The following is a 16,799-nucleotide window of genomic DNA, read 5'->3' on the forward strand; positions in this document are numbered from 1 at the left end:
GATATAAGTGCTTTACAATTTATGACCTCTCTCTGTTTTCATTTGACAATCATAAATGGGGCATATAAGAAACTGCGTTCTGATTCTTTAGACATAGTAGTGGGATAAACATAGCTCTCAGCCAGTGTCATTATTTTCTTACTTCCTCTATATGGCCTAATTCATTTCAACAAATTTCCAAGATGCATTGTTTACCTTTTTATTAGGCTACAGCACTTTTACTTCATATGTTATGCTATGGCGTACAGTAAGAAAGATAGTAAAAAGATAAAAAGATAGTAAGAACCTATTTATCCATTTTACATACTGCTTAGCCTTACTAGGTCACGGGCGTGCTGAAGCTTATCCCACCTGAGTTTGGGCCAAAAGCAGGGTATACCCTGAACTGGTCGCCAGCCAATAGCAGGGCACATATAAACAAACTATCATTCAGACTCACATTCACACTTATGGGCAATTTAAAGCCTTCACTTAACCTACCATGCATGTTTTTGGGATGTGGGAGAAAACCCGTGCAAGCACTGGGGGAGAAGATTCAAACTATTAGTAAAAATATTTAGAGTAAATTTCTCTGCTTAATGTGCACACATGTATAATACGCACTCCCAAAGTTGACCTCAAAATTCTGGAAAACCCTTCTATGTATAATGACTTTTACAATGCATGATTTTGCTTCAACACGTGATCAAAACATCAACTATTATTTGTTTCATATTATCTTGTTTTTTTCAAGTAATTGTTCTTAAGTAAAGCTGTTTATTTGAACCCTTTTTAATTTACTTATTTTAAAATTCACAATCAGAATTTTATTGAAGTGAATAAGAGAAAGCAACAGTTTTGGTATTATGTTTGATTACCCAGGCAGAAATTGTAAGATTGGTACAATTCTTGGGAAAAATAACAAAACATGAAGGGCCAGGTGAAAAACATTTGATTTAATTTTAATTGGATTCAAATTAAACTGTCATGGATTTCAGAAAAGTTTTCAACAAACAAATTTAACAAATTAATTATGGTTGTTGTTCAGTCATCAGTCATATTGGGAAAAAAACAGTATCACAAATTCTGCCAGGGTATGTAAACTTATACTGTACATTTATGCATTCATACCTAACCCTGTCATATTGGAATGAAAGTGTAGACTACACCTTTTTCACAACCTCTAGGTGATGGTGGCATATTGGAATGAAAGTGTACAGCCTTTTCCTAACCTACAGATAGCAGAATACATTAATATTTTTTTTATTTTCCCCTATACCCATGTATAACCTGCCCTATCGACTTTTGACGATTTCTTGGGAGAAAATGCTGCATTATAGATGAGAAATTCCAGTAGCTTACAACTCTAACTCAACATTAAAACACTTTCAATATGAATACGAATTTATACCACGTAATTACACAAAACATTTTGCATCATTTAGCTGTTGCGGGAAGTGATCCCCAAGCGCCGTTCACGTCGTCAGCTGGGCCAGTTGGACCAGTGGAAGCCCTACATCACTGCCTGCTTCCGGCAACTTCCCTCCAGCTTCACCGTGGGCTCCAACCATCGCCAGAGCAGCTGTGAGAACAAAGCACTTGAACCTGGCCAGGAATATGTTTTCTTCCTCATGGCAGAGCTTAACACTACTTCCAGCGTGAGTTTCTCCTTAAGTGATTTCAGCACTTGACTTTCTTTGTAAGTCTTGATGCATTTGCATTAATATGACCAGTTTCAATAACACTGATTTTTGTATGTATTTATCATCAGAAAATGTTTGCAACAAGTCCATACACTGACACAGTGTTGACTCCTGAGCAAGTGGATGACCCGCAGCCAATAGAAACTGGCGGCGATGGGCTGATTTGGGTCGTGGGCCCGGTCCTGGCTGTGGTTTTTATCATCTGCATTGTCATCGCAATCCTCCTGTATAAAAAGTAAGGTGGCAGTTTTAATTTTGCTAGTTTTTAGTTGGAAATTTTAGTTTTGCTTTTTCAGTGAAAAAAAAAATACAATAAAATACATTCAATCTCAAATAGACACAACATGTCAAACACAGGATACAATTTATTCTGGACATTTGGAAATGAAAACTATTGTATATATTTTTCCCACATCAGTGTTATAGTAATTCAAACATAGAGCACATCACTGATGCTAGCTACACATCCGTGATTCACAAAAGTAAATCTAAGTGAACATTTTAGTAACTTGGGACTTTTCTTGCTTAGCCAGCAAAAATTAGTCTAAGTCTTTTCATTATTTGATGTTGAGTCAGTTATTTGCTGTGTTATTGGAGAATCTACCACTGGGACCTCAATGATACGTGTTGAAAGAGGTGTTTAATGTATATTAATTGATGCATGCTTCCCCGAGCACACCGACGGCATGGTTGCATCCAAATATGAAAAGTATGTCTTGTTAAAGTCCAGAGACGTGAGGGGGCAGAGAAAGGAGAGAAGATGAGATTCTCTTATATCTCAAAGGTTAGATTTCAGACATGACTGAAAGGAAATGTAATAAAACTGGATTTCAAGATTTCAGAAATGGAACTCTCTAAGGTTACAAAAATTGTTTTTGAAAAACTTGACATTTATTGCTTAATTAACATTAGTAGAACTTTATTTTCTTCTTTAGTCATAGTGTTGACACACTATGTGGACAAAAATATGCGCTTGGCTCTTTCAATGTGGTAGTTTAAGAAAATATAGAGTTGGGCAAGAGGGTCTTTCTGCTGTTCCTCATCCCATAAGTGATTAAAATGGTTGAGGTCAGGGATGCATGTTTTTCTCACCAAACCCATCCAAATATGCAATTTTATGCAAATGTATCTCCTGATGTAGGAAAACAAAAGAAAACGGGAAACGACCCTATTTTCATTTTGGTATTGATGTACATCCATCCGTTTTAGCCTGAGTAGGTTTGTGGGGTTGCTGGAGCCTATTCCAGCAACCAAGAGTCTGAACTGGTCGCAAGGGCACACAAACAAACAACCATTCACACTCACATTCACGCAAATGGGCAATTTACTCTTCAGTCAACCGACCACGCTTGTTTTTGGGATATTGGAGGAAACTGGAGTACTCAGAGAAAACTCACGCAGACACAGGGAAAACATGCTAATTCCACACAGGCGGGGCCAGGATTTGAATCTTAGAACTGTGAACCAAAAAAATGTGAAACAACCTTTTTTCTTTTTTTCTTTTGGTGTATGTAAACAAAAAAAAGGTGGGGGGGTCCCCTCCCGCTGCTGTTTGAAAACTGTTGAAATGTTCTATTATGGGTTTCTTTAATACAGTATGTGTACAAGCAACGGATATCAACAGAGGGTGCCATAGATATAAACACTCTAAACCTGACCCTGGCATTGTAGCGGCCATATCGAAGAGGTCACCATTCCCATAAAAAGGCACATTGAGTTCGCTGACGACGTTGCCCTCCCTAGCTTAGCATCGCCGTTAGCACAGAGCTCATGTCTTCTGGGTCAAGGTTAAGCCGGACAAAGCAAGTATGAGGAAAACACTGATGGTTGTATTTTATTTCACGACTTATGTTCAATAAAAACACAATAGAACAACAAATAAAGGCTTGTTTTCCGTTCTCCAATTTCAAATTTTCATTATCAGATGAAGGGTTTTATTTCATTTTTCATTTTCCAGTTTTCCAAACTCGAAAAAGGATATGTCTCGTTTCTTGACGTTTACATACATCAAAACGAAAATTGAGTCATTTCCCTTTTTTTTTTTTTTTTTTTTCCTACATCAGAAAGAAAAATGAATGGCCACTAATTATAGCTGAGCCACTTTAAATGTGGAAGTTGTGTGCTGACTCCTATTTAACATGTTTTAATTCAATTGACTCTTGCTGAACACAGCCACATTTTAGAAAAGTGTGCACACTTGTTCAAAATAGCCATTAAATATTAAAGTATTTATTTCCTTCATTGGTTATACTCACATTAATGGTTTAGAAATTATGTATCTTGATTTAACTACTTTAACTGACAAAAATCTGCCATTTGAACAGGGTTCTGTAAATCTTTTGTAGACTTTTTGTCCACTACATGTATATGAATAATATATTTTTCCTAGTTTTGGGAATGTAACGTAAAATGCGTTCAACAAAATATTATGGGCTATGTTACCCATATTATAAAGGGATTACTATTATTCCAAAGTCTTCCAATGAAGATTAGGATCCATTCTTATAGCTGGGGTGTGTCCAAAGACTTTTGTCCACATAGAGTCTACCTGTTGCCACTTCGCTTCGAGTACTTTTGACAACATGCAACCGATATTTTGACACTTTCTCCTTTAGTGTGTAGAAGCGCCAACAAAGTATTGTGGCACTGCAGGGCCAGAATCTTGCATTACCTTAAGAGGGCCTACTATGAACAATGCAACGAGATAGTGCTACTGTCAGATGATCCCTGTCTGACCTTGCCTTACCTTTGCCTCGGCGGTTCGGGAGAGTAACATCTCTCCTTGAATCTCTTGTCTTTTTTTCTCTCGTCTCTTTCTCTCCCGCTCACTCTCCCGTCCACCCCGCTCTTCCATTCGCTCCCTGGTGAATAGTGCTTCCCGTCTCTGGCCTTGGCCCTGACTTCACCCTCCTCCGTCTGTAGCAACACTGATCTCTCGTTCTTTCTCACACACACGCACGCACACACACGTTCACACTGAGACACGCACAAACATAAACATCGTTCAAATGTGTTTTGTCTTGCAATTTTTGTGGGCCCAGCAGCGACCTTGTGAATTTCAAAACCGCCCGCTATTGATTTATCTCTCGTCGGCTTTCCCCCTCCTTCTTTACCTTGTGTATTTTCACCATCTTTATGTATTTATTTGACTCCTATTGCTTTCTCTGGAAACAGCAAACCCGACAGGTAAGGCTCAGATGAATTCTATCACGTTTGACAGTGGAAAGGCAATAAACAGGTAGACTGCCTCAGCAGAGTAGATGCCTTTAATTAGTGTGACCGAAGGCGATATTACACATAAATATGTGCACATGATTTGCTCGTCAGCTCTTTATTTGCTTTCAGTCAAGTTTTCAAGCATTTTTGTAGATTGTTTCTCAAAGCTCATTAGTGGTACTTGAGATGTTTTTTTTTTGTTTTTTTGCAAAGCAGTCTTAAGTTCTTTGTTGTACAATATTCCTTTTTCTCCTGTTTTTCCTCACGATCCAGTCGCAAGAGAAAGGAGTCAGAACCACGCACAAAATGTCTGCTGAACAACGCAGACATCACACCACACCATCCCACCGACCCCGTGGAAATGAGACGGATCAACTTCCAAACACCAGGTGCAGAAACACCGCAGCACTCAAAACTGATTATTATCATCTACAAATGGAAGATTTGTTTGATGTTGAGTTTGTATTGAATCTTATTTGATTGGCCATGTCCATGTACAGTATTTTGAGCATTTTTCTCAGTAAGCAATGGAATCATTCACTAGAAAGTAATCCAGTACAACATTTGAACGAATAAGAAAACATGTCATTTGTAGTACACTGCTAACTAAAAACATATAGTCTATACAACTATTGGGCAAATTGCAAAATAAAAGTAAATACATAGTTTCGGAGCTCTGTTGTCAAGCAGTATCATTTCAATACAATACAGTGCTTAACATGAATGAGTAGTCATTCCCTGATTTGTTTTACAATCAAAATATTTTCAATCACATAGAGTACAAAATACTATTGATCGTATAAGAAATTTGTCCCAAATGCATACTTTGATTTCTGTTCTGTCTTAAGTGTTTGTAGAACATTTAGAACTACTACTTGAGAACATTGGGGATAAGTTGTTGGACTTGCGTTTTCTTTTTTTCTGGCTTGGTAAGTGGCCAATCTGGATGACGCGAGGTTTGACAGGTTTCCATGAACATGTCAAACATTGCCGACACATTTTCCTTGTCCGATTCCTCGCTCGAAAGCCATCACTGTTGTTCTCCACTTGTTCACTTCAAATCTTCCCACACAGCTGATTTGAATATAGCCAGTGTGTCTTCTCGGTGCCGTCTGTCGTCTTATGCCAACTTTTCTTCTTCTTGTTCACTGGCCGTTGGCAAACTGTTTAAAGTGCATTACCGCCATCTAGTTTGGAGTTCAGAGACTGCAATGAACTCGGGCATATTTGTTATATGCACTGAAATGTAACATCCATACTGTAACGGTTTGGGACAAATATAAATCCCATTACCCCCCCAGAACAAACATATTCAATATAATAATAATCATAATTTTGCAGGGCTTGTCCTCTTTTATGTTGAGCACTGTAAACAAATGGAGCACGCAATCCTAGGAGTTAGTGTGAGCTAAGGCTTGTGAGATATGTTTGGCAGTTTATGTTTTATCCGTAGGCTTCCTTTTCCATTGCTTAGTAGCCTCCTCTAGATGCCCGAGTTCTCTCTTTTCTGGCAGTTCATTTGCCAGAAGACATTTTGAGAGACTCATACTTGAATTTGAAAATCATTTTTCTCTGCGAGGCCTCCAAGTCAAGGGATGTCGAATAGGGAGACTCCCGCACAACCCTTCTCCTTGCTTCTGCTTTTCTGGTTCTTATTTTTTTACTTCATGGTCAGTTTTCTCCATCAAAAGATTCACAATTCAACGAAGCCCCTCTCCCGTGTATCCTTGGGGTTGCATACAAAGAGTGCATACTGCCTTTTTATGCTTTGTGTCGGTGTTATGGAGTGGGATTTTTGAGTCATAGGAGATTGAGGAAGTACGTTAACCCCCAAAAGTTCTATTTACTACCTTCATGTTTACCTTGCTAAGTATTAGTAGGTTGTTCCAAATAAGTGCCTCTCTAATGACAATTTTATAATAATAGTCATGTGCTGCAGCCATCTGATAGTCAGTATTATTTTGATTGAACATGTACACATAAAATTAGTAATTCTGTATATGCTGACAGTCCTCTTTACACACACATTCTCACTCCACAACCCCTTTGCTGTTGAGCAGAATTAGGCAACATTGTTATCTCTGCGCCCAGGGAATTAAATTTAAAAGGACATTTTAGACCAATTAAGTGGCCCGGTGAGCATTTTTGAACATCACCATCAGCGAAAAGCAACCGTTCTTGAAATGAGCAGCTCCCGGTGCACTTATCCTTCTTATCTTTGCCCCTATACCATTCAGCTGAGCATACGCTGGATTGCCAATTGAAACAAAGTGACCCGTGGTGCTGCTGCAGTACAAAAATGATATTTGATTGTTTTTCCCAAAAAGCAATGCTTCATTAATGTATGTGAAAACGAATGTGTGTGTGTGTGTGTGTGTGTGTGTGTGTGTGTGTGTGTGTGTGTGTGTGTGTGTGTGTGTGTGTGTGTGTGTGTGTGTGTGTGTGCGCGCGCGCAGCTCTGGTCATGTGGTCACAATGACATCGCAATACTCCTAAAGGCGCAGAACGCCTCGTTTTTTCATTATCTTTCTTGGTTTCCGGGGGATTAATTGGGAAACGGGGCCAAAGTAATGAAGCAGCACAACTCAGTGAATATCTACATTCTGTGTCCAATCAAGCCAACTTTTGCTTGGAGCGCTGACTTTGTTTTCCCTCCAACGCCACCTTTTTGCCATGTTTTCTCTTTCATCCGTGTGCTGGTTTGCAGTCAAAATCTAGAACTCCTCATAGTAGATGTGATCCCATTCAGGTTACCATCTTTGGGATTGCATCCCTTTTTGTCATTTAACTGCAAAATTGTGTTACACATTTTGTTAAGGTCTGATTAAAAGTTTTCACCACAGTTAGCTTAGCTTTAGTTGGCTAGAATGCATTAAATATACGTAAACATTAGTGGCTAAAGGAGTATGTTCCACGAGAATTATTATTCTTTCTTTTGATTTTTTTTTTGTTTTCTTTTGTTGGTTTAAATACATTTTATCTTATCTTAAATGTCAATGAATAATGTGGCGGTTTCATTTCATAATTCATTTGGCTGCCTTATATCTGTAGCTATTATTGGTGCAAGACATTGTGTGTGTCTACAAATAGGTTATGTTTTCATCAGATTTTTCACATTGGTTTGTATGCTTCAGGTTATTCTACAAATGTATCTGATTGGCAGGCATACTTGTGTTGATCCTTTTCGATTTTGATGAAAATCCACACTTTTGTTTTATAACATCGTAAAAAAAATGTTGTTTATTATGGATCATTCGCTGCAAAGTTTCATCCGGATCGTATCAGGATCTTGTAATTGGAAAGATTCCATTGGTGAACATGTCAGCATTTAAATACAACATACAATGTTATGTTTGACAATGACATCGGGCAGGCGATGATTTGTGGTGTTGAATGCATGATCTCATTACATTTTCTTTCCTTGGATCCAGAATTATTTCTTGTTCTGGATGAAAATGTACACTATAAAATCATGAATTGTAGCCATTTCCTCATTTTTGCAGGTGAGGTCAACACTCCGGCTATTGTTTTTTTATTTTGTTTGTTTGCACAAGTTGACGGACAAGATTCATACCCAATAATGTGGTCTACATCTTTGTGTTGTGGTCTTCAAATCTTTGTTCAGGTCATTCATGTATCAGATATTTAAAAAAAAATGTTGTTCATTATCTCCAATCACATTTGTCAATCTTCCATAAGCATTTTCTGTTACATTACTGCGTTTGTGAAATCTTTTCCCATGTTTGCTGTTCTTTCAGATTGTGGTCTAAACAGTCCTCAGGGTGCGGCCGAAATTGAATCTGAAAGTTAGTCTTTATGTTTTGAGTATTTACATACCAGCTTTTGTTTTTGAGCACTGCTTGTTTCAATTTACAAATGCATATGGTTATTCTTTTCACACAATGCAGCATAATACCTGCACTAATTATTTTCTGTTAGTTTCTATGGCTGTGCTGTTGTCACAGAAGCTCTTCACTTGGCTGTCAGCGATGCATTAATCCCACATGCATAAATAACGAATGAGATCATGTCTGCTGATGAAGAGATTTATTTTTCAAGTGATATCTCACTCCACATCTTCCTCACCTCTGTGTGGCTATCCCTCCTTTTTACCACCAATGCACAATTTTCATTCAAGACTTAGTCTTTGGCTCAAAGATAAGCAACAGAATTAATTAAACGTGTGGAAAACAATTGCTTGACGTTTGACCGCGTCTTTCTCTTCACTGAAGGATCGTTTGAGAGAGGGAAAAAAGGCTCCTGGATTTCCTCTAACCCCCCCCCCCCCTCCTTATTTCCTTGGCTCACTTGCATGCGGGCTTCTTCCCTTTTTAAATGGAAATTGCTTTTGTAAAAAACACTTTTGGAAGGAGCCTATCAAAAAGAATCATTACATATCTCAGATGCGTCAAGAAGCAGATCGGGAGATTCGAAATACATAATTAGACACCAGAGTTTGTTGTCTATGCTCATTGATCATGATGTTTAGTTTGGCTGGGAAAAGTCTGTAGGTGTGTAGGGGGGAAAATGCTGTTGGAGCAAAGGAGGCAGGGAAAGCAAAGCAGGAAGCCAATAACAGTTTGTCCTTGAGTAACTTTGCTTGAGTGAATGTTACAACAAAGTCATTTTTTCCATCAATGTTTCAATACAGATTATTACACATACATGTACAGTAAACGACAATGGTGGACGAAATTGACTCCTCTGTTGAACAAATGCATTTTTGAAGGACACCAAGAGCTCAAGTAACGGTTTGATTTGCGAGGTTCATCAATGTGAGTGTGATACGTTCTGCTGACAAAGTGCAAAGATAGATGATAAAATGGTAATAAACAAGGACTAAAGAATGTACGACCATCTGTTTCTTCCTGCAGCTCTGTGGTTCAATTTGGGTGCATGATGTATCTAGTCAAGTGTAGTGAGCACTTGTGCATGCAAACCTTAATGTGGGCTGCCCAAAGTTAAAGCAATTGATGGAGTGTGTCTGCAAAGCTGTGGACATTCACAAATGCATGTGGACAGCCATGCAGGCTTTTGCACTCATGCACACGCACACACACAAAAACAACACAAACATTCTTTGATCTCCACTGAAAAGATCCATTTCCTGTTCTCTGCGGGAGAAATGTGGGGGCTCCCTTTTGCATACACATTTTCTTTTTTCCAGCATCGCCTCTCACACCTTTCCCTGTGGATTTTAAGCGAGTAAACTGACTAGCAAATTTAATTTGCAATTTAACTTTTTCGCTGTCTTCCCTTGGCAGAAATGAAACTCATTTCTAAGTGTTGCGTCTGTACCCTGCATGCATATTTTGGCATTCACTTACCTAGTCAATTTAATGAATGAACAGATGGATACACCAAATCCTTGAAGTTGATGTGAGGTTTTCTGTTAGCAACCAGCCAACTTTTGTAATATTGAGAAATAATGATGATTGTGTGTTCACTAAAAAGAGAGTTTTTCTTCTTCAACCCTTGTCAAGTATCACTGTTAATTCTCTTTGTGGAGCACATCATGGTATTCCATGTCATTTCCTTTTATCTTATGTTCTCGTTGTAGCTAATCTTTGCAAAATCTCCATGTAATGGATGCTGTTGCATTGTTCTATGTGTATTACAAATTGCTATCACTAATGTAGTCTGACAGTGCTGAGAGTCGGGCCCCGCCTCGGAAGTGCAACTAAAGCAAGCACGACTGTTTACGCTCTTGACTTCTGGCTCGGCATTGCCAGTGAGAGGACGTGAAGGACGGTTCATAAATCTGATTTGCATGTTCAGTTAAGAGCTAGGATTTTTCATTTGAATTATTATTATTTTAATTTTATGTTTTTTTGCACTGTGTGTACATATAGGGGTATACAATTATGACAAAAAAGTAATCACTGTTATTTTTTATCAGTATTAAACATTAGTCTTAATCACGATTATTCCTGATTTTAGGGAAGAATCTTTGTTTTTATTTGAGTATTTTCCAAGAAATAATATGTAACAATTTTCAGTGCAGAATGAATTTTTAAATAAGATTCAATGCTAAAAATAACAACGCAGCGCAGTGGAGGATGAGATTCTGACACCACAAGTGGATATTTGCCTGAAGTCCAGAGTTCTTGGAAAATTCTGGAGCTTCCACAGCAAACGTCAATATCGTGACATGTCAAGTACGGCTACGTCGCTGTTGTTCCGCTTGATAATTGGTCAGTCGTACATGGTCACAAACTGCGAAGAACTCCGCAGTTGAGAGTTTCCTCTCTATTTATTATTTTTTTCATTGCAGTTAGGCCAGCTGAAAAGTTAAAGTCAAGGCAGTCACTACAACAATTGTTAATACTGTGATTCCGTGACATGTCGCCTCACCGCCAATGTGCTGAGGGCCAATTAAAAAAAAAAAAGATTTAAATATTACATCTTTGTACACCAATTTTACATTGGGCATCATTGATGGCTGACTACATTGCAGACACTATTCCAAATGAAGCACTTTTAAAATCCAGCAGCGCCCGCATTTGAAATCTAAAAATCCACCGCCGATCTGACTAATTTTATCGTGGCACCCAAACTCGTGATTGCAATCATGATTAAGATTTAATTAATTGTGCAGCCCTATGAATCCACAAAGTTATGTGGCATTTGAGCTTCTTGCTGTGAAAAAACATCCCTAACTAAAAACAGTATCGCATACGGTACTGTGTAATAAAGTCACAGCAACTGGTCCATATTCTCTTACAGTGTTTCAGTATGAAACCCTGCTTGAATAAATTGGTGAAAACTTATCACAGCAGGACATTTCTAACTACTGTCAGTATTGATAATATTCTTACAGTGACTACACAATATCTGAACATTGGAGGGAGCCTGAAAAAAACAAAATACCTGTACCCAACCGTTGGAATTGGTACATTGTGACACAGAATTGTACACGTTCGACCCAAAATTATTCTCTTAATTCTGGAAGTTTTAAAGGTTTGATCTTGGAGTCCATGTTAGTGATTTTGAAAACACCTTTTGTGCTTTCCCCCAATGGGTTGAAATAGAGCAAGACTAGGACTTAACAATTGCCTTGTCATTTTTATTTAAGTAAATAAATTTTTACAATTTATGGATGATACATAACAAATGTAAACTTTCAAAATTGACTTTGAGCCACAATTTCCTTATCACCACCATACTATTTTTCATCAGTTCTCCAAAGTAGCTGTCTTTTTCGCTTTCACCATGTGAAGTTGTTTGCTATCCACGAGCTCAAATTCTAATAACATACGCTGTTAATACACGTTCTTTTAATTTTACATCATATTGTGCACCAGCTTACCCATCACTAAAACCCTCATTCAACAATGTTATGAATGCAACGACCGCATCTATAAATACTGCTGTGAGGAATGTGAAAAGTTGCCCTAATGTGTCAAAACTTACTTTTTCCTGCTATTTCTTCCTCCTCTGTTTTGGTGAGCAGGTATGATGAATCACCCCCCCATTCCCATCTCCGAACTGGCTGAGCACACAGAGCTTCTCAAAGCCAACGACAACCTGAAGCTCTCCCAAGAATATGAGGTAGGTGGGCGGAAAGTTTCAGTGTCTCATCCTTCGGATTTCGTGGGACACAAGAGTCCGTTCTGTTCGGCAGAGAAATGGTGGCGGTGGTGTTGGCGTCCTGAGTTGTTTGACATATTTAGATATAAATACCATGAAATGAGAACTGGAATTCTGAACTATTCCAGCGGCACTGTGGTGCCGCTGCAGAGCGTTAGCTTCACAGGTCTGACACCTGGGGTTCAAATCCCGGGCCCACCTGTGTGGCGTTTGCATGTTTTTCCCGTGTAGATTTTGTCCGTTCACTCCAGTTTCCTCCCTCATCCCAAAACATGCATTATTTGGAGACTTTACATTGCCCCGAGGTGTGATTGTGAGTGCGACTGTTGTCTGTCTCCATGTTCCCTGCAATTGGCTGGCAACCAGTTCAGGGTGGACCCTGCCTCCTGCCCAATGAGAGCTGGGGTAGGCTCCAGCACTCCCGTGACCCTCGTGAGGATAAGCAGCTCAGAAAATGGATGAATATGCTATTCACCAGATCTGAGATGACTTGAGCAGGGTATAGCTTTTCTCTCACCAACATGCTTTGTGTTTTGCTTAGCTGGTGTGTGGGGTGTTATGCATGCATGTGCAGTATCCGGGGTGGGGGCGAACCGAACTGTCTTTAGCTCTGCAAACGCCCATGTAATAAATGACACTGCAGTTGATTAGAAATCAGGAGCGCTGAATCAGCTCTCGTTTACATACAAGTAATATCTCAAGCTATCCGTATCTAAATCACGGTGCCTGTTGCGTCGCTGCACGCCAGGCTGAGGTGGAAAGAGGGTACAACACCACGGATTCCCATCATCATGCCTGCCGGAAGATGTTGAATGCTTTTTTTCGGATAATGTCTTCCCCTAGCATTGCAGCATTTCTCTGGTATTTATTATTCATAAATCTAGAGCCAAGCTGAGCACTAAAGGGAGAGGCTTGTTTCGTTCATGGGGACTAGGGATGTTATGGCAAGTGTAATTATATGCCTTAAAGCAGGGTTCTCAAACTCAATTTACCTTAGGGCTGCTGGAGGCAGAGTCCAGCTGAGGCTGGGCCGCTGCCTCAGCGCCCAAGCACGCGCAGACAATTTTAATCAGAATTTTTTTGACAAATCCAATCTTCTCAAGCGTCTTTTTTTTTTTTAACAAAATAAGAAACAAAAAAGAAAGAAAGAAGGAAAGAGGAAAAAAAACAAGGACGCTGGTGTCAACAGGTTGTGTGTGGAAAACTACTAATGCTTCATGGCAACGCTACTGTAATTTTCAATCAGAAAAATGTTTCTCTTCTTGCATCAAGGCCTGTCGATCTCACGCCCCCAAGAGCTATATACCCCACCGTGATTGGTTGGGTCGTCAGCTCTGCACTCAACACTGTAAAAGTGCCATTCATGTAAAACTTGAGATCTGACGAGCATTACACGTTCATATTTAGGGTGGGGGCCACAAAATTTCTTCTTGCGGAGGTCCTTGCTACCAGTTTGAGACCCCTGGCTTAAAGAGTGTATTCAACCACCCAATCCTCTTCTTCCATTCTATTTTTTACTCCCTCGCTCTCCCGAAGCCCTTTCACACAACATCATCCGCCCCAGGAAAAATAAATGACCAAATTAAATAGAGAAGCATAATTTTAATTTTGTTATTTTCGTGACAAATGGCCACTCTTCCATACGCTCAGGCTTGCCAAGCGCCGCTCTACAGGCCATTGACTGATTGGTTTTTAGCCAGGCGGGAAGTGGAAGGAGAAAGAAAAATGGAGGGAAGAGGCGAGCAAGAGAGAGATGCTGTGGAGGCTCAGTTATTGAGGATTTCCTGAGATCGAGGAGTGAAGACCAGCAATAAGAAGAAGAGATCTTTGGACCATACACAACTAAGTGGATGACAATTTAGCTAGACTTTACTATCGTGTTGTTTGCCTCACTCTCTGTATGCTATTATATTGCTGCCAGGTGGACTGTGGGTGATTTTTTTTTTTTTTTTTAAATTGCTCAATTAAGACTCAGTTTTTAGAACAAAGCATGGAAGTATTTTTTTTAATCCATTCACTGTCCAGAGTATGGGTAATTGGGCTTTCATTTGTGTCACGCTTTTCTACTTTCATGGTATTCAAAGCGCTTTAACAATGTCACCTTATTCCTACTTTGGACGCAGCATCAGGAGCAATTGGGGGTTCAGTATATTGCTCAAGGACACAACCTTTGGGCTAGAAGACGACCTATACCACCTGAGCCATCCCCCCCTACCCCATAATACAATTTTTCAATTGTATTATCTGCACACCACAGGGATAGGGCACTCAGTTGGAGTTTCGCCTGTCAAGCAACCCTCAAACAATTTATATTCCTAGCATCTCCCAAAAAATTTATATATTTTTGCTTAAAATATGACCATCTGGTTCCAAAGCACAAATCCTGACAAGACGAGCTGCTGCCGATCAGAACATCCCAATGTCCAATTGCAGATCTATTTTAAAGTCACTGTTATTGCCAGTTTGTTTATATGCATACACAATTCCAAGAATCTATGTTGTTGGTACATTGTAAGGGTCCCGCACCAAACTTTGCTCAGTTTCCGTTCCAATTTAGACTGCAGCAAATTGAGGCAGAAATGTAAAATGTTCATTCTGCCAACTTTTAAACAAGTAGTTAAATTGATTATGGCTCCATTGCTTTAAGAAATGCCAACTTTCCAAATACACATTTTAACAATCCCTGAAATATTGTCTCGGAACCCCTTATGTGCTATATAAAATATAGCAAAAATGTTAGACCATTTAAAAAAGTAGAACTGAAGCAACAGTGTCCTAGTGCTAAACTGTGACTGCTTATTTTGCATAGGCAGTACTTTTGTCTAAATTATGTCAACGGCCAACAACTAGGAGCCATCACACCAATAGACCACATTTGACATGCTGCTTCAGGCGACGGGCAGAGAGAAAAACTGCAGGGCTCTTCCTTCCTTCCTGAAGCTGTCACACTTGATGATTGCTCTCAAAAGACCACACGCAACCAAGACAGCTTTCCTCACCACATGAATTATCAACACCCAATATCAACAATCTATTTCATTCTCTCTAGGCATGTTGATTGAGTCATGTAAGTTTTTACTGGTTATCAAATTGTTTACAATTGGTAAGAAAGGATTAGTTCATGATCCAAAATCATCTGGAGTAATTGATCGGTCCTCAGAATCAGCCTACACCCAAAAATAATATAAATAGTACTGTATATATTGTATATATTGCGAATCCTGAAAATTCGTGAATTGTTGATGCAGTTATAAAATGCCCATGTAAGATGTTATATACGCTAAAATATGCTTCCCAAGACAATTCTAAAGACAGTCTTACTAATTAATACAGTAATAATGGAGGGTGAATGTGAGTGTTTTTTTCTGCTAAAAAATGGCTGGGGTGAACACAAATTCGAAATTCATACGCCAATTTAAAACATATTGTGGTGCTCACAAGGCAGTGAGAAACAAACACACTTTTTACTTTTGTAAGCATAACAACAAGCTTACATTCCTCCGTACGATGCCAGGTGGGGCAAGTCATTAGTGAACATGTCATGCATAATCACGGTGTCGTATTGAAACAAAAATTATGACACCACAGCACACAAAATAGCATAAACAGCAAATAAATCAATGAAGAAATAATTGGCAGAAGACAAGCTCTTTGAACGCTATTTACAGTGAAGAAAATAAGTATTTGAACACCCTGCTATATTGCAAGTTCTCCCATTTAGAAATCATGGAGGGGTCTGAAATTTTCACCGTAGGTGCATGTCCACTCTGAGAGAGAGAATCTAAATGGAAAAATCCAGAAATCACAATGTATGATTTTTTTAATGATTTATTTGTGTGAGACAGCTGCAAATAAGTATTTGAACACCTGTCTATCACCTAGAATTCTAACCCTCAAAGACCTGTTAGTCCGTCTTTAAAAGTCCACCTCCACTCCATGTATTTTCCTGAATCAGATGTGCCTGTGGGAGGTCGTTAGCTGCATAAACACACCTGTTCACCCCATACAATCAGTAAGACTCAAACTTGTAACATGGCCAAGACCAAAGAGCTGTCCAAAGACACCAGAGACCAAATTGTACAACCTGGAAATGGCTACGGAAAAATTGCCAAGCAGCTTAGTGAAAAAAGATCCACTGATGGAGCAATCATTAGAAAATGGAAGAAGCTAAACATGACAGTCAATCTCAATCGGAATGGAGCCCCATGCAAGATATCACCTCATGGGGTCTCAATGATCCGTAGAAAAGTGAGGAATCAGCCCAGGACTACACAGCAGGACTTGGCCAATGACCTGAAAAGAGCTGGGACC

At 39.2% G+C, this 16,799-nt stretch overlaps 1 protein-coding gene across 6 annotated transcripts in view; it reads left to right on the forward strand.

The window, feature by feature from the left end:
• The window catches only part of ptprsa (protein tyrosine phosphatase receptor type Sa), a 246,696-nt gene that overhangs the window by 199,635 nt on the left and 30,262 nt on the right, over positions 1-16,799 (forward strand). For 5 of the 6 annotated variants that reach the window (XM_061824188.1, XM_061824193.1, XM_061824189.1 and 2 more), the window contains 5 exons: positions 1,425-1,637; positions 1,751-1,917; positions 5,172-5,287; positions 8,657-8,704; positions 12,352-12,449. In XM_061824188.1, coding sequence (XP_061680172.1) covers positions 1,425-1,637; positions 1,751-1,917; positions 5,172-5,287; positions 8,657-8,704; positions 12,352-12,449 — 642 coding nt within the window. The remainder of the gene's footprint in view (positions 1-1,424; positions 1,638-1,750; positions 1,918-5,171; positions 5,288-8,656; positions 8,705-12,351; positions 12,450-16,799) is intronic. The other variant, XM_061824191.1, reaches the window with a different exon arrangement.

This window comes from Syngnathoides biaculeatus, chromosome 7 (assembly GCF_019802595.1).
Source record: "Syngnathoides biaculeatus isolate LvHL_M chromosome 7, ASM1980259v1, whole genome shotgun sequence".
Classification (NCBI taxonomy): Eukaryota; Metazoa; Chordata; class Actinopteri; order Syngnathiformes; family Syngnathidae; genus Syngnathoides; species Syngnathoides biaculeatus.